General features: G+C 40.2%; 1 protein-coding gene across 1 annotated transcript; it reads right to left on the bottom strand.

Annotated features, from left to right (window-relative positions):
- Positions 1 to 3170: 3170 nt before the first annotated feature.
- On the bottom strand, positions 3171 to 8483 carry LOC310643037 (uncharacterized protein C4orf36 homolog; the record flags this gene model as incomplete). The annotated part of the gene is made up of 3 exons (XM_083367064.1): positions 3171 to 3313; positions 6701 to 6858; positions 8419 to 8483. 3 exons carry the CDS (start codon positions 8481 to 8483, stop codon positions 3171 to 3173), a joined length of 366 nt encoding a protein of 121 aa, XP_083223190.1.
- Between the last annotated feature and the right edge of the window lie 10068 nt (positions 8484 to 18551).

Genomic DNA, 18551 nt, shown 5'->3' with positions numbered 1-18551 from the left:
GTTGTTGCTTACAAATAAAACAAATTTATTTATTTTATTTATTTTAATTCAATTTATATCCCGCCCTTCTCCGAAGACTCAGGGCGGCTTACAAGCTTAGCAGTAGCCTTCATTCTATGTATATGCCTGCTTATTAGGGCTTTCGGCCCCCGCCAAGCAGCATTATTACAAAGTCAGCTTAATTGCCCCCAACAATCTGGGTCCTCATTTTACCTACCTCAGAAGGATGGAAGGCTGAGTCAACCTTGAGGCTGGTGGGATGCGAACCTGCACTAATTGCAGGCAGCTGGTGTTACTTAAGGAGGCATTAGCCCACTATTAAATGTTCCATTTAATATTAAATATTACTTTACAATCCCTTGGTAAGGCCACACTTGGAATAATACATCCAGTTTTGGTCACCACGATGTAAAAAAGATGTTGAGACTCTAGAAAGATTACAGAGCAGAGCAACAAACATGATTAGGGGACTGGAGGCTAAAACATATAAGGAACGGTTGCTGGTATTGGGTATGTGTAGTTTAATGAAGAGAAGGCCTAGGAGTGACATGATAGCAGTGTTCCAATATCTCAGGGGCTGCCACCAAGAAGAGGGAGTCAAGCTATTCTCCAAAGCACCTGAGGGCTAGCAAGAAGCAATGGATGGAAACTAATCAAGGAGAGAAGCAACCTAGAACTAAGAAACTTCCTGACAGTTAGAAGAATTAATCAGTGGAACAACTTGCCTCCAGAAGTTGTGAATGCTCCAGCGTGTGGTCCTCAATGGAACTGCATCTACATGGAAGGAAGTGTGTAGTGGCGTGCCCCAGGGCTCTGTTCTGAGCCCAGTGCTCTTCAACATCTTCATCAACGATTTGGATGAGGGGATAGATGGGAAACTCATCAAATTTGCAGATGACACCAAGTTGGCAGGAATAGCCAATACTCCAGAAGGTAGGCTTAAGATACAGGAGGATCTGGACAGACTCGAACACTGGGTGCTATCTAACAAAATGAAATTCAATTGTGAAAAAAGTAAGGTTCTACATTTAGGCAGGAAAAATCAAATGCACAGGTATAGTATAGGTGGTACCTTGCTCGATAGTAGTAACTGTGAGAGAGATCTTGGAGTCCTAGTGGACAATCACTTCAATATGAGCCAGCAGTGTGCTGCAGCTGCCAAAAAAGCCAACACAGTGCTAGGCTGCATTAACAGAGGGATCGAATCAAGATCACGTGAAGTACTAATACCACTTTACAATGCCTTGGTAAGGCCACACCTGGAATACTGCATCCAGTTTTGGTCATCACGATGTAAAAAAGATGTCGAGACTCTAGAAAGAGTACAGAGAAGAGCAACAAAGATGATTGGGGGACTGGAGGCTAAAACATATAGGGAACGGTTGCTGGAATTGGGTATGTGTAGTTTAATGAAGAGAAGGGTGAGGGGTGACATGATAGCAATGTTCCAGTATCCCAGGGGCTGCCACAAAGAAGAAGGAGTCAAGCTATTCTCCAAAGCGCCTGAAAGCAGGACAAGAAGCAACGGATGGAAACTAGTCAAGGAGAGAAGCAACCTAGAACTAAGGAGAAACTTCCTGACAGTTAGAACAATTAAGCAGTGGAACAACATGCCTCCAGAAGTGGTGAATGGTGATGAATATCCAGAATGAATATCTAGCCTTTTGAAAGAAAAATACTGTAACACAAAGCATTTTGACATCAAGACAAATAGATTTATTGCTGCAAAGCTTGCAGACTGCGATCAGCATGAGTGCAACAATAAATTTGTTAGGTCTTTAAATATAACAAAGACTCTCTGTTATAATTAGAATATGTCATCTTCAGTGCTATGCTTTAGTATAAATAAATTTCCATCAGTCCTGTATTTTCAGAAATGTGTACATTCATAGCTGAGGAATACCTTATCAACCAAGCAAGCAGTCAAATGGGATTTATATCATTTATTCTTATAGATTTGTCTATGTGTATGTGTTTGTGTGTGTGTGTTTTTAGCAGTAAAAGAGAACATACTTGTTTCAAAAACAAATGCTCCTTAATTAACAAGAGAATGTTTTAAAATATAGTCAGTACATATATTCAGTTAAAAGAGCTTTTTTTACATCCCCCAATCTAATTTGTTTCATTTTGGCCATAAGCAGAATCCAAAAGCTTTTTGCTTCTGCTTTAAATTAATCAATTTAAATTAGAACTTTTTGTGTATTCTTACAGGGTACTTACTGAGCCATAATACAAATCATCTACTTTTGTAGAAGCAGAGTATGTTCTTGTGTTGTAAATTTAAAATACTTAAAAACTGAGTTATTCCAAGAGATCTGTGGTGAATGATAAGACATCCAGTAGGAGTGATTTTACAACTTTCATAGTTTTAGATTTTGTTTTTAGTTTGTTCCTACAATGGATGTTTTATTTAAAATATTTTTCGTACTGCAAACACAACAATATTGTGTTGTATGGACAATCAATACAATAAATCAATGTTTTTCAATCTTGGCTACTTGCAGATGTATGGACCTCAACTCCCAGACTTCCCTAGCCAGCCATGCTGGCTGAGGAATTCTGGGAGTTGAAGTCCACCCACTTTCAAGTGGCCAAGATTGAGAAACATCACAATAAATAAATGTGTGGGCTTAGCCATCATGGCTTATTGTTTTGAATGAGGCCACCATAATTTATTCAACAAACATGATTAAATATCCTGATTATATTCACTTGTCTGATGCTGGATAAAAGATTGCTATTCTTCCTGGTTTGATGAAATGAGCCAATTTCAAGTCATGATCTATGCTCTCAGTTTGTTTTCACAAATCATAGTTAAACTGCTTTTTAGACTTCAGGGAATATTGCTAAACAAAGTTTAATTGAAATCCAATTAAAGCTTTTCTCTCCTTCTTGGATGTGGCAGAAGAAGCTTGGGAACTCAAGAATAAACAGGACCAAAAACCAACCTCTCATGCCTTCCTCCTATAGAGACCCCACAGGAATTAATGGCCTGTTTTCTTCCAATTGATTTTAATAATTAACATGATGTTAGTAGATACATGTAATCATATTACAGTTGCAGGAAATCATTTTGCCAGCCTGCTTATGTTCACTGCTATGTTGATTCAATCAGGCTGACCACAGTTGCTCAAAGAAATACACAACAAATATAAAGAGGTAAGCAAGTTCTAGTGAAAACCACTAGGGGGCAGTGGTCTTCTCTCTAAAAGGATCTTGCTTTTTAGTTCAATCTGTCCATTCCGTGCAACCTTGTGTTGGAGTTCAGCCTTCTCAAGTCTCTGGCGTTCCAAAATCCTCTCAGTCTCTAATGCTGCAATGCAGAAAAGTGCAAAAGATAAAGCATAATTAGTCATGTCAGAAGTTATCACTCCCTGAAGTTTTAGGAGCTACTTTTTTTTTCTAGTTGTGAATTAAGGATCTATTGTCTAACCCGGTGGCCCACAACCTTTTGGCTACCAGGGACCGGTTCCATGGAGAGAGATTTTTTTCCATGGACCAGAGGGGTCGTGGTTTCACATGCTGCCTGCATCCCATGGGTGGGGCTTTGCTTGTTTGCACAGCCAGGTTTCTGGCATGGTGCGGCCTAGTGCCAGTCCATGGACCGGGGGTTGGAGACCCCTGCTCTACCTCTCAAATGTTGACCACGCAGGCAGTTGAAAACTCATAACTCGATTTAGACTTAAAGCTCGATTTAGCTGGAAAGCTAAATCGTTAAGACTATACTGTGCATCTAAGCCAGTGTTTTTCAAACATGGCAACTTTAAAATAAGTGGACTTCAACTCCCAGAATTCTCCCAACTAGCATGAATTCTGGGAATTAATGTCCACACATCTTAAAATTGCCAAGTTTTTAAAAACACTGGCTTAGACTAAGGTAAATATTCCATGCACTTTAAAAAGAGAGATGTGATATCAAAATAGTACCAATTTCTTATCAATTGAAAAAAAGCAAAAATTTAACTGATCTTTGATTAATGTTTGGTAAAAATGTTAGAAAAAATGCCTCAGATCAGCAATTGTTTATTATTGACTTAAACTACAGCATGTGGCTTTTTGGTGCTTTCATTTATTTCATGCTTACATTTGTTTTGTGCCAGTGTGCATTCAAAAAAAGTATTATGTCAACAAAGATTTTTTTTTAAAAAATCCAGTAGACCACAAAAAATGCCAATAAGAAAAAGATTCTCAATTTTTTTGGTGCCATGACTCTTTAAAATTGGAAATAAAGCCAACATTTCTCATCACTCAGATATAACAGCTTCAATCAATGGAATGACAAAAACATTGCCAGATTCATCATCTTGTTCTTTATTACTTCTCTTTTTATAACTCTGCTTGGATTGTACCTTTTATCTTGTTTGCTTTTATTGTAAACCACCTGGAGTCAGTCTGGATTTGGGTGGTGACTAAATTGTATTAATTAATCCTGGGTGAGACAAGCTGTTCTCTTTATTGGCTTTCTTCATGTTCTTCTCTGCCTTTTCAAGAAATCATACAAATCTTTTTGCCAAAAGTCTGAACTTGCAATCTGCCCTTAGACCTTAAACTAAAGGACCACAAGTAAGTCTCTTCTTATTGAAGATAGATTGCTGAAGCGGGTGGTCTGTGATCTCAAGGTCACAAGTGACACTCAAGCCACTTTTCTGCAGCTCCCAGCACTGTGTCTCATTGCTAATTTTTTTCTTTTCCTTTTTATGAAACAGAAAACTATTCTTGATATAGTAGAACAAGATCACTATCTAGAACACGACTTTTCCTTACCTGAAGAACCATCTTATTCCCATCACATCAGACCATCCCACCCAGTCAGGAACTGAAGGAATGTTATGGACCCCATCATTAAATATTTCAACTGTTAGGGTCCAGGAAGAGAGCCTTCTCTACTGTTGCCCCTGCCCTCTGGAATATCCCCCCCCCAGAGATGAGGCGGTCCCCCATTCTCCTAAACTTTCAAAGAATCAAGAGACCTGGCTCTACCACCTCATGTGGAGCTCACAGAGGAGCACGCAACCCTACGGAGTGGTTACTGCCATGTAGCCCCTCTTCCCCCTTTTGATTTTTAATTATTTTTTTCCTTATTTTACCTGGCTCCTTATATTGAGGTATTGTATCTTTTATGTTTTTATGTGTTTAATTGTTCGCTGCCTAGAGCAGGGATTTTCAACCAGTGGTATGGGTACCACCTGTGGTACATTGGCACCTGGCAGGTGGTACGCGACCATCCTAGAAAAGTGGTAGCAGGGGAGGGGAATGGCAGCATCACACAAGCTTGAGCGAGAGATGGCTGGAGCTGCAGGGCTGTCAGGGCTCAGCAAAAGTGCCAGGATCAGCGCTTCTTTGGGGCTGTCAGGGCTCAGAAGAAGCGCTGATCAGATGGAATGTTGCAGCATCTCCAGGGTCTTGTGATTTACATTCAGATGCTTGGCAACTGATTCATGTTTATGACAGTCACAGTGTCCCAGGGTCACGTGAAGTGACCAAAACCTGCTGCAACCACCCAGCAGATGGGAGGGGGGGGAAATAAAAACTAACCCCCCCCACCCCGGCTGCCAATCCTCAACAGAAATGCTCACAACAAGAAAACCTTGGACAGAAGAACGCCGCTGGACAGGCAGACAGGTATCTTGCTCGGCTGTGGCTTGGGGGGCACTTTTTTCAGTGCCATTGTAACTTCGAACAGTCACTAAGTGAATTGTAAGTCAAGGACTACCTGTACTTCATCACTTTTTTCCTTTTTTTGGGGGGGGATCAAGTTTTTGACACCTTGCTAGGCGACTGGTGGTATTCGGATGTTGCCATGTCCTAAAAGTGGTACAATGGGTGAAAAGGTTGAAAAGCCCTGGCCTAGAGTCACTCTGAGATAAATAAAAGAACATGAGAGCTCTATCTTTTCAGGACCACCGTGCGTCTAGCATTTGTTTTCTGCAATATCTTTTTGATGTTTTTGAGATGACTTCAAGCCATTCAGGCTTTCCCACATTTGGTTCCCTACCTGTTGTGACCCCGGACCCGGAGGGTGCTTTATTGTGGCATACCGACTCAGAGGATGAGTTGGAGGAGGAGGAAGCTGGCACGAGCGGCGTGCCGGAGGGGCCGACTCCCTTGGTGATTCAGCAAGAACTGACTGTGGCTGACGTGCCTATGGACCCCAGCCAAACAGAGGGGGAGGCAGAACAGCAGACAGAGGCCGGCAGCACCGAGGAAGAGCCCCTTTTGGATGCAAAGGAGAGACGTAGAATACGTCGTCAACAACAGCAGCAATAGTTGCAATGTCCCAAGAGCCGTGGCCGGGAGATGTAAGGCCACACCCTACAGAGTATAAAAGAGGTGTGGCTGCACAGGACAGGCGTGGTAGACAATTTGTTGGCGTTTTGAGTTTTGTAGCGTGTCTGCTTGTCCATATCTAGGCTCTGAAGCTGCTGGCCGTCTGCCAAGAACCTGGGAACATTGCCCGGTAATTACAACATTGCTGTCTGATATAAACTTTGGAGAGAGTTACCTGTTAGAAGTCCAGTTTTCATTTGTTCAGCTTATGTTTGGCTTCTGTTGGACTTTTGAACCTCTTTGAGGCTACTCAGTGGGAGAGGACAGAACACTACCATCGTTGTTGAGTAGCACACTGCCTCTGTACATCAATTCTATTGCCTTGTTAGAGTCTATAACCCATCGCCCACCTCCAGCAAGTGCATCAGCTTACTTTGTACAGAAGGGACTTGGGCTTTCAAAATAGTTGTCACATGCCGCAACTTGAAAGGAGAGCCCCAGCAGATGTCAAAATGAAGAGGGTTGGTTATTTTTTCCTTAAAAGCTTCTGAGAAACGTTTTGTAAGCTCAGCAAATTCAACGCGATCATGCCTGCAAGATTAATAGTAATAATTAGTAATAACTTTGCAAAACATTTTGTCAAAGCGCCCAAGAAACATGCAGAAAACTTGAATAGGTGGCCATCGAATGGTTATCAGTTACTAGGCATGAAATAAAGTTAATGGATAAGGGTCCATGCCCTCATTCCCTCATTAAGGGGCTTCCACAAAGAAGAGGGGCTCAACCTATTCTCCAAAGCACCTGAAGGCAGGACAAGGAAGCAACGGATGGAAACTAATCAAGGAGAAAACCAACCTAAAACTAAGGAGAAACGGGGTCTTTTGATACAAGAGGAAGAAATCACTTGGGAGAGACAAGTATAAAAATCTTCATTGGTTCATCCCATGATCATCATCTTTTCTCTTGGCTAATTTCAAACCCAGATTCCTAGCACCCAATATCTTTCCTTGCTTCTCATGGAAATCCCTCACCAATCTGCACCAGTGTCATTCGTTTCTCCTGAGCTGCAGTGGTTTATTATTTATTTAGCATACTGCATATCATACATGGTACGGACACAGTGGCTCAGTGGGTTAGGACGCTGAGCTTGTCGATCAGAAGGTCAGCAGTTTGGCGGGTCGAATCCCGAGTGCCGCGTAACAGAGTGAGCACCTGTTACTCGTCCCAGCTTCTGCCAACCTAGCAGTTCGAAAGCACGTAAAAATGCAAGTAGAAAAATAGGGACCACTGCAGTGGGAAGGTAACAGCGTTCCATGCGCCTTTGGCGCCTAGTCATGCCGGCCACATGACCATGGAGACATCCTCGGACAAGCGCTGGCTCTTCGGCTTTGAAACAGAGATGAGCACTTGCCCCTAGAGTTGGAAACGACTAGCACGCATGTGCGGGGGAACCTTTACCTTTACTTTTTTTATATCATACATAGTCTAGCAATATATATATATTAACATTTCATCTAGATTAGTATATCACAGTAAAATATAAATGTTGAAAAGATCTGTGTTCAAATACCAATGTCTAGGCCATCGAATCATTGAAGCGCAATATTGTTTATATTTTAAAAAAATTGGATCCTGGACTAGTGGTATATGCATTAAGCTTACAAGTGGTCACAATGTGATCTACAGTTTGACGTGGGACCCCGCAGTCACACAGAGGGGGGGATACTATACTCTTATTTATATAGAGCATCTCAGCAAATGCTTTGTGGGGTGCAAATCCTATTCAGGATGTGTCCATTGCTGATGTGATAGTTCAAAGCTGGCAGCTTTTTTGTGGGGTCATGTATGTCTTCCTATGTCTGGGCGTTCAGCAACTCATTTGTCTTTCCATTCGGAATCAATGTTAAAAGTTGTTGGGCAGATGTTGTTCATCAGCCAGTGGGGGCTTCCTGGATTTGAGCCTTCCAGCTGATAAAAGAAGTAGCACAGCATGCACCGGTAGGAGTGAGTTGCTCATAATTTTTCTGTATTCTCTATTCTCTCACTTGCCTTCATAAAGCTGGTGGTGCTATATGAATGCAATGGTATTGTGAAGCAAAAAAAATCCCCACCTCTATTTTATATTTCTAAAACAGGGTAAGAAATACGTACACAGTATAAGGGCTGGCTTTCAGAACAGATGTTATTTTCTTCTTCCTGTGTAAGTCATATTCCATTGCAGACACATGGGATCGTTGCACACGTAAATGAGAAGTAGTTGGGTATCCTGTTGTTGTCTTTACCTGGACATGGAAAGTACATGAAATGTTTAAGGTAAAGGTAAAGGTTCCCCCACACATGCGTGCTAGTTGTTTCCAACTCTAGGGGCCGGTGCTCATCTCCGTTTCAAAGCCGAAGAGCCAGCACTTGTCCGAGGACGTCTCCGTGGTCATGTGGCTAGCATAACTAGATGCCAAAGGCGCACAGAACGCTGTTACCTTCCCGCCGCGTCCCTTATGAAATGTTTAGTCCTGGATTTTAGCACCATGTTCTAGATGCCCTCATCCAAGAAGCAGATTTGGAATGATTATAAAATACAAGATAATATTTGGATTTTAATAAACAGTGGGCCAAGGGATAGCAATTTCATATGCATCCCATAGAACAGGGCTTTTCAACCAGTGGTACGGGTACCACCTGTGGTACATTGGCATCTGGCAGGTGGTACGTGACCATCCTAGAAAAGTGGGGGAGGGGAATGACAGCACCACACAAGCCTGAGCGAGAGATGGCTGGAGCTGCAGGGCTGTCAGGGCTCAGTGGAAGTGCCAGGATCAGCGCCAGGCTCCAACTGGAGCTCAGCACTGATCCTGGCGCTTCTGCTGAGCCCAGAAGAAGCGCCGATCAGCTGGAAAGTTTCAGCATCTCCAGGGTCTTGTGATTTACATTCAGATGCTTGGCAACTGATTCATGTTTATGACAGTCACAGTGTCCCAGGGTCACGTGAAGTGACCAAAACCTGCTGCAACCACCCAGCAGATGGGAGGGGGGGGGAATAAAAACCAAACTCCCACCCCACCCCACCCCCGCTGCCAATCAACAGAAATGCTCACAATGAAAACCTCGGACAGGAGGAAGGGTGCCGCTGGATGGGCAGGCAGGTGTCTTGCTTGGCTGTGGCTTGGGAGGCACTTTTTTCAGTGCCACTGTAACTTCAAACAGTCACTAAGTGAACTGTTGTAAGTCAAGGGCTACCTGTACTTTATCACTTTTTTACTTTTTGGGGGGGCATCAAGTTTTTGACACCTTGCTAGGCGACGTGGTACTCTGATATTGCCATATCCTAAATGTGGTACAATGGGTGAAAAGGTTGAAAAGTCCTGCCATAGAAGTCCTGCATATGTTTATCCATAAACATATTCAGTCAGTGTGGATGTCTATGGAGATTCTCAGTCATCCCGGTCATGGTTGTCCCAAAGGTGCCTCTTCAAAAGGCAACTGGACTTTTCTTGGTTTTTCCTTCGAGACGTTTTGTTTCTCATCCAACTGGATCTTCCGTTCCGGATCCAGAAGCATCCAAGAAGCTTCTGAAGAACTGAAGATGCTTCTTGAATGAGAAGAGAAACGTCTTCAAGGAAAAACCAAGAAAGTCCAGTTGCCTTTTGAAGAAGCACCTTTGGACAGTCAGTGTGGATTTACCACTGAAAAATAAGTTTAGGATTCTTGCCTTAATATCGGTTATAAATCCAGGCTACAAAGGCATTCACTGCCCACATAAATCCTCCCTGCTACATTCTTTTTGTAATAACCCTGTTAATCTTCCTGATAATTCTTTGATTTTTTTAAAAAAATAACTTTGTTTTCTCCCACTTACTTGCCAGTTGGTACAGACAACAATTGTTACTTATATTTTCATAATGTGACTGCTTCCTTCCTAAATCTCCAGGAAAAACATTAGTAATTCTTGTTTCCCCTTTAGGAAATCCAATGGATATGTGCCCACTGGAAATTGCTGTTTGGTTACCCCATAATGATTGCCCCCAGGTACATATCCATTTGTCTCTTTCTCACACATTTGCTACTGAGGTAATAAAGAGTATTACAAAACATCATAAGCATTTCTGGCTAAATACAAGTATATGGAGCAGGCTAAGGCTATATTTTCTTCCCTATAAATCTGTATTTTATCACTTTGGTACATAGTCAGAGAATCTTAACATTAGAGGAAAGGAAGGTTGCTGAAAGTTCTGGGAATGTCCTGTCCTAAGCAAAATATTTCTCAGACATCCATGGAGAAAGTCTGGCCAACTCACAATATTACTGCCATCGATCTGTGGCCAGTTCCAAAAGAAACCATTAGCCACCCAGAGTCGCTTCAGCAGCGAGATGGATGGCATATACATACATTTAATAAACAAAATAAATAAAATCTAGGGGATGCAGAAAGCACAAAGGCTTGTAAGCATACTGGTAATCCGTAGACAACAGACTGAGAATTAAATCAGATTATGTCCTTATTCTAACATTAAGACATGGATTAAGAGTCGTCTAAGATCTACTAATTGGAAAAGACCCTGATGTCAGGAAAAATTGAAGGCAAAAGGGGACGACAGAGGATGAGATGGTTAGATAGTGTCATTGATGCAATGAACATGAATTTGAGCAAACTCAGTGGAGGGACACTGTCTGATGTACTATTGTTCCTGGCATACTATTGTGCAGGGGTTGCGGACATGACTTAGCGACTTAACAACAAATAGATCTATCCCATATACCATGGTACCTTGGTACTAAACTCCTTTGAAACTCATTGAATTTTGTAGTCCACATTTCGACACAAAAATTTTATCCTGGCACTATTGTTTGGTATTCAATGCACAGGCTAGAACTTGTCAGTGTCGGCTGCCTTATGACTCACTATATTATTCTTTATGGGGAAAAATTGTCTGGTACTCATTGTTTTTGGTACTCATCGTGCCTCCCAGAACCAATTAACAATGAGTACTGAGATACCACTGTACATAGTTCAAGAAATGCATACATGGGGACAAAATTTAATTGGTAACTGTCCAATGAATCAATTAGACAGGGCTATAGAAGTCCACCTTGGTGAGGAGGCATTGAGAGAAAAGCAGCCTTATATACATTTTAATAGAAAGATATCCAGCCTGAAGCCCTAATGTAGCCTTAGTTCTATTTTCCACCATTGAAAAGGCTGTCTGAACAGGGATTCCTCCAAGATAATCAAATTCTAACTGGGCAAGGCTTTTCTGTTAATCAGCTAGAGCAGGGGTGTCAAACTGCTGGCCCGTGAGCCAGTTGCATCATACGGAGGCCGCACCCACCCCAGCTCCGGCAATGCAAAAAAAGTCACGATACGTCGCGACACGTCACGTGATGTGGCGAGTTTGACACCCGTGAGCTAGAGAGAGGTAAAATATGTCTGTTTGCTCTTGGTTGATGTAGTGTTTTTCTCTTAAACCCCTTTCTCGTATTTTACAAAGGCAGAGAAACAATATACAATCTATATTTTAACAGTGGGGGAACTGCAAAAAAATTGTGATGAGTACAGTAGAGATGTAGAAAAACACTGTAGTTGCATAGAGTGAGTAGGATTGTATGGAAAGATATTTCCTGCGGTTGAGATGGGGCTACTGTTTCCTTACACTAAAAACAGAAAAAAAAAGAGCCAGATGTTATACATTTTACAACTGAACAATTGCTGAATGGCAGCAAAGAGAACTGTGTGAATCTTTGCTGCCATCTACTGATCCTCTCTATTTTTGCAGCCCAGATTTGTCAAGTCTAGTCTGAACAGTTTCCTAATAGCTGTATTCATATAACATACTAAGCTGTGGTTTGTCTCGTAAACTACCATTAATGGATTGCACAACATACTAAGCTCCAAGCAAGCAAACTACTTTATAACTTTTCTTATTTTGTGAATCAGGCAACATGCATATCTTCTTCAAAAATAAAGTGGGAACATTTCACATAAAAAAAACCCCTACTTGCTATACAAATACCTTTTTTTAAAAAAAAGAGGAGAGTATATATGTTATTCTGTCACTTCTCATAATTACTCTAACAAATTAACAACACATGATTCTTTAAAAATGGTCTAAAAAATGTTCATTTCTATTTACTTTTAGCCTTCTCCAATTTGGGAAGGATCATGGGCAATTTTTACACTGATTCAGAGGGTCCTAACTGGCTTATAATAGTTTCCTTATGAGAAGAAGGCTGAATTCATGAGAAGAAATTTGGATGAGAAAAGAAGTCCTTCCCAATTCCCATGAAATGACACACACACACACACACACGCACAAATGTTTTTGTTATGTATTGATATTGACCATTATGTGCTTTTGTTTAAATATATCTCCAACTGTTTTGGAGGGAGATTGAAGTTCATATTTGAGAGGGAAAACCAGGTTTGAATCTGATTGGTCGCCGCCTAGTGGCGGCCTGTATAAATATCTGTCAGTCTGCCAATTCTCCCCAGTTCTGTTTTCCTTGCAATAAATCATATTGCATCAGTTCGGTCTGGTCATTGCCTACAAGAACCTACTACTCAACAGCTTTGCTGATCCCTCAGGTGTTTCTGCTAGAGAAAAAATAATAATTTAATAATGAAAAATTTCTTTTCATATTCACCTTTTATAATTCCATGAAATCCTTGCTTGGCTCAGAAGTTGCCAGAAGTAAAGCTGACCTTTTGGCATCTCCCCCTCCAGGGTATTTACCAGATAATTTAAAAGGCCAGGTCTCCAAGAAATTATAGTATTCAGAAATCTACAGTTGCGAAGTTGAGGCTGTAAACAAGAGTTCTCCAAAAATTGAAGGCAAGACTCCATCTAGTGGCATTCTATTTCAACAGCAACATTTGGTAATGATAATTTTTTAAAAAAACAAAAAACATTAGTGGTCTTTACTGATTGCATTGAACCAGTGCTTTTTAAATTTGGCAACTTTAATATGTATGGACTTCAACTTTTCAGTGCTGACTGGGGGATTCTGGGAGTTGAAGTCCACACGTTGTAAAGTTGCCAAGTTTGAAAAACACTAAATTCTAATCTGAGTGGGTTTGGTGTCTTGTGTAAACTCAGGTACAGTCGTTGGTATAGGCAGTCCTCAACTTACAACCATTTATTTAGTGACAGTTTGAAGTTACAATGCCAATGAAAAAGTGACTTACGATTGATCGATCCTTGCATTAACAATACTTGCAGCATTCCATTGTCAAGTGATCAAAATCTGGGTGCTTGACAACTGGCATGTATTTATGATGGTTGCAACAATCAGGGATTAAGTGAGCACAATGTGCAATCTTCCCAGCCAGCTTCCAACAAGCAAAGTTGATGGGGGAAGCTGGATTCTCTGTATTATTCACTTAACAATTGTAGGAATTTGCTTAACAATCATGGCTTAAAAAAATCTGTCTCAACTCATTTAATAACCTGCCTAGCAATGGAAATTCTGGTCCCAGTTGTGGTTGTAAATTGTGGACTACCTGTAAATGCCTTGGTCCAACTTTGGTAAAATACATTTGCTACCAGCTTAATGTTGCCATATTTCTTTCCAAGGCAGAAGCAATGTTGATCACTAGTAGCATCAGGAATAAGAAATCTAAAAGGAATAGGAATAAGAATAAGGAATCTAAAAGAAATAGGAAATGGAATAGGAATAAGCAGGGCCTTTTTGTCATAGAACTCTCAGAATGGAGTTCCGGCACCTTTTTTGGATGGAACCTTGTAGGGTAGGCAAGGCGGGTTGTATGACATGTGTGAGTTCTGGCACCTTTTTCTTTTACAAAAAAAGCACTGGGAATAAGGAATCTAAAAGGAATAGGAAATGGAATAGGAATAAGAAATCTAAAAGGAATAGGAAATGGAATAGGAATAAGGAATCTAAAAAGAATAGGAAATGGAATAGGAATAAGGAATCTAAAAGGAATAGGAAATGGAATAGGAATAAGGAATCTAAAAGAAATAGGAAATGGAATAGGAATAAGGAATCTAAAAGGAATAGGAAATGGAATAGGAATAAGGAATCTAAAAGGAATAGGAAATGGAATAGGAATAAGGAATCTAAAAGAAATAGGAAATGGAATAAGAATAAGGAATCTAAAAGGAATAGGAAATGGAATAGGAATAAGGAATCTAAAAGGAATAGGAAATGGAATAGGAATAAGGAATCTAAAAGGAATAGGAAATGGAATAGGAATAAGGAATCTAAAAGGAATAGGAAATGGAATAGGAATAAGGAATCTAAAAGGAATAGGAAATGGAATAGGAATAAGGAATCTAAAAGAAATAGGAAATGGAATAGGAATAAGGAATCTAAAAGGAATAGGAAATGGAATAGGAATAAGGAATCTAAAAGGAATAGGAAATGGAATAGGAATAAGGAATCTAAAAGGAATAGGAAATGGAATAGGAATAAGGAATCTAAAAGGAATAGGAAATGGAATAGCAATAAGGAATCTAAAAGGAATAGGAAATGGAATAGGAATAAGGAATCTAAAAGGAATAGGAAATGGAATAGGAATAAGGAATCTAAAAGGAATAGGAAATGGAATAGGAATAAGGAATCTAAAAGGAATAGGAAATGGAATAGGAATAAGGAATCTAAAAGGAATAGGAAATGGAATAGGAATAAGGAATCTAAAAGAAATAGGAAATGGAATAGGAATAAGGAATCTAAAAGGAATAGGAAATGGAATAGGAATAAGGAATCTAAAAGGAATAGGAAATGGAATAGGAATAAGGAATCTAAAAGGAATAGGAAATGGAATAGGAATAAGGAATCTAAAAGGAATAGGAAATGGAATAGCAATAAGGAATCTAAAAGGGATAGGAAATGGAATAGGAATAAGGAATCTAAAAGGAATAGGAAATGGAATAGGAATAAGGAATCTAAAAGGAATAGGAAATGGAATAGGAATAAGGAATCTAAAAGAAATAGGAAATGGAATAAGAATAAGGAATCTAAAAGGAATAGGAAATGGAATAGGAATAAGGAATCTAAAAGGAATAGGAAATGGAATAGGAATAAGGAATCTAAAAGGAATAGGAAATGGAATAGGAATGAGGAATCTAAAAGGAATAGGAAATGGAATAGGAATAAGGAATCTAAAAGAAATAGGAAATGGAATAGGAATAAGGAATCTAAAAGGAATAGGTAATGGAATAGGAATGGGGAATCTAAAAAGAATAGGAAATGGAATAGGAATGGGGAATCTAAAAAGAATAGGAAATGGAATAGGAATAAGGAATCTAAAAGGAATAGGAAATGGAATAGGAATAAGGAATCTAAAAGAAATAGGAAATGGAATAGGAATAAGGAATCTAAAAGAAATAGGAAATGGAATAGGAATAAGGAATCTAAAAGGAATAGGAAATGGAATAGGAATGGGGAATCTAAAAAGAATAGGAAATGGAATAGGAATTAGGAATCAAAAAGAAGGAAATGGCAAATGGGGAGAGAGAGAGAGAGAGAGATGGAGGGAGGGAGGGAGAGAGAGAGGATAAGAAACAGAATGTGAAGTTTTGTAGATATGATAATTTCTTCTGTTTCTACCTGTACTGTCCATTAAGTAACCAAGAATTTGGTGGTTAGGGATAGATTGCTTCTGAACACTCCTGTTCGTTTGTGTCTATCAACTTAAAATTGTTTCGCACTGAGCTCTACGGTTTAACCAAGCACTTAATGATGAATCACTTCCTCTTGCTCATTCTAAAGTATCTGGCCTGCAAATTATTATAATTAAAGTACATAAATGCTGTATGGAATGGACGCAGTTTGCAACAAGCAGAGAGGTTTCTATTCAGAGAAAGTCAGTCATCCCATAATATGGTCTTCTGAAGTGCAGTACTCTGTAGTTGCCAACATTGCTGGGAATTGGGGCAATTACACCAGAATGAGGTTCCGTTACAAGATTTGAATGGTGTCCATTCTACAGTTGCTTTGAAGACCCATTAAGAAGTTGCTCTTGAACCCGGGCCCTTGGTGAGGAAGGGTGAGAGCCCTTGCTTCAGTTCATTTTATATTGTTGTTTTTTTTAATCGTACCTATAGTCTTTGCAACCACAATTGGGACAAGAATTTCCATTGCTAAGCAGGTGAGTCATGCCAGATTTTTACAAAAACTTTTCTGCCATGCTTGTTACATGAATTGCTGCAGTTGTTGAGTGAATCACGTGGTTGTTAAGTGAATTTGGCTTCCCGTGTTGATTTTGCTTGTCAGAAGCTGGCTGGGAACGTTTCAAATTTATTTATTTATTATTTAGATTTATATACCGCCCTTTGACAATCACACGATCCCAGGACCCTCCCGCCATCGTGAACAGAGGCAGGGTGCCAAGTACCCATGTTTGGATCACTTTACCATGGGGAATGATATGACGGTCATAAATGCGAGGACCAGTCATAAGTTACTTTCTTCAGTGCCATTATACCTTTGAGAGGACCCTAAACAAATGGTGGGAAGTCAAAGACTACCAGTAATTTTTTTTTTATTTCGGGGAGCCCAACAGAATTGTTGGGAGCTGGGCAGCAGATGAGTTTAGGGATAAATAAAAAGTATCCAAAAGTCAACAGTTTAGACAAAGTTGAGATTTTACACACTCACGACCTGCAAACTTTGCAACGCTGAAATCGAAAACCTTCAATATTGTATGTACCAGGTGCTTATTGAGCTGACTTTTCGTTGTACAGGGAAACCTCGATTTATGACCACAATTGAGCCCAAAGTTTCTGTTGCTAAGCGAGACAATTGTTAAGTGAATTTGGCTCTGTTTTACAACCTTTCTTGCCCCAGTTCTTAAGTGAATCACTGCAGTTGTTAAGTTAGTAACAAGGTTGCTAAGTAAATCTGGCTTCCCCCATCGACTTTGCTTGTCAGAAGGTCGCAAAAGGGAATCACATGAGCCCGGGACACCACGACCGTCATAAATATGAGTCAGTTGCCAAGCATCTGAATTTTGATCATGTGACCATGAGGATGCTGCAACGGTTGTTAGTGTGAAAAATGGCCATAAGTCATTTTTTTTCAGAGCCATTGTAACTTCAAATGGTCACTAAATGAACTGATGTAAGTCGAGGACTACCTGAACTCAGAAGCATCTCGCTCAGAAAGCTTGAGCTGTAAGTAAAATCAAGCAACAATCAGTTGGGTCTGAAAGCTATGTCAGTTTGAGCTTGTTTCAAGTTTGGCTCAAAGTGACATTAATCAAAATTGAGCTGGAAGGGACCTTGAGGTCTTCTAGTCCAACCCCCTGCTCAAATAGGAGACCCTATACCATTCCAGACAAGTGACTGTCCAGTATCTTCTTAAAACCCTCCAGTAATGAAGCACCCACAGCATCTTGGTGGAGCAGTGGGCTAATGCCTCCTTAAGTAACACCAGCTACCTGCAATTAGTGCAGGTTCGCATCCCACCAGGCTCAAGGTTGACTCATCCTTCCATCCTTCCGAGGTAGGTAAAATGAGGACCCAGATTGTTGGGGGCAATTAAGCTGACTTTGTAATAATGCCGCTTGGGGGTGTGTGTGAAAGCCCTAATAAGCAGGCATATACATAGAATGAAGGCTACTGCTAAGCTTGTAAGCCGCCCTGAGTCTTCGGAGAAGGGCGGGATATAAATGGAATTAAAATTAAAAAAAATAAAAATAAAAAATCTGATGGCAAAGCTGTTCCACTGGTTAATTGACCTCACTGTCGGGAAGTTTCTCCTTAATTCCAGGTTGCTTCTCTCCTTTGTTAGTTTCCACCTATTGTTTCTTGTCTTGCCTCTTCCTGTTTTGGAAAATAAGTTGTCCCCTTCTTCTTTGTGGCAGTCTCTCAAATACTGGAATGCTGCTATCATGTCCCCAGTCCTTCTTTTCTCTAGACTAGCTATTCCCAAATTGTGCAACCGTTCTTCATGTGTTTTAGTCTCCAGGCCTTTAATCAACTTAGTTGCTCTTCTTTGCACTTTTCCCCAAATATATTTCCACGTGTGTGTGTGTGTGTGTGTGTGTGTCCTTACTAAGGTTTTATAAAACAGTACTAATGCTTCATGTGATTCTGATTCTATCCCTCTGTTTATACAACCAAGGATTGTATTAGCTTTTCTGTATGAACATCTTTAGGATACAAACGTTGATTACTTTGGAAATGCATTAGCAAAGAAACTTTGATATATTTTTTTGCATGAGTAATACAGGTAGTCCCCAATCAATGGAGGAAGCCAAATTCATTTAACAACCGTGTGATTCACTTAACAACTGCAGAATTCATGTAGCAACCATGGCAAAAAAGGTA

Source organism: Vipera ursinii (genome assembly GCF_947247035.1).
Source record: "Vipera ursinii genome assembly, chromosome: 7".
Taxonomy (NCBI): Eukaryota; Metazoa; Chordata; class Lepidosauria; order Squamata; family Viperidae; genus Vipera; species Vipera ursinii.
The sequence above is the reverse complement of the archived record's forward strand: the minus strand, read 5'-3'. Positions and strand labels throughout refer to the sequence as shown.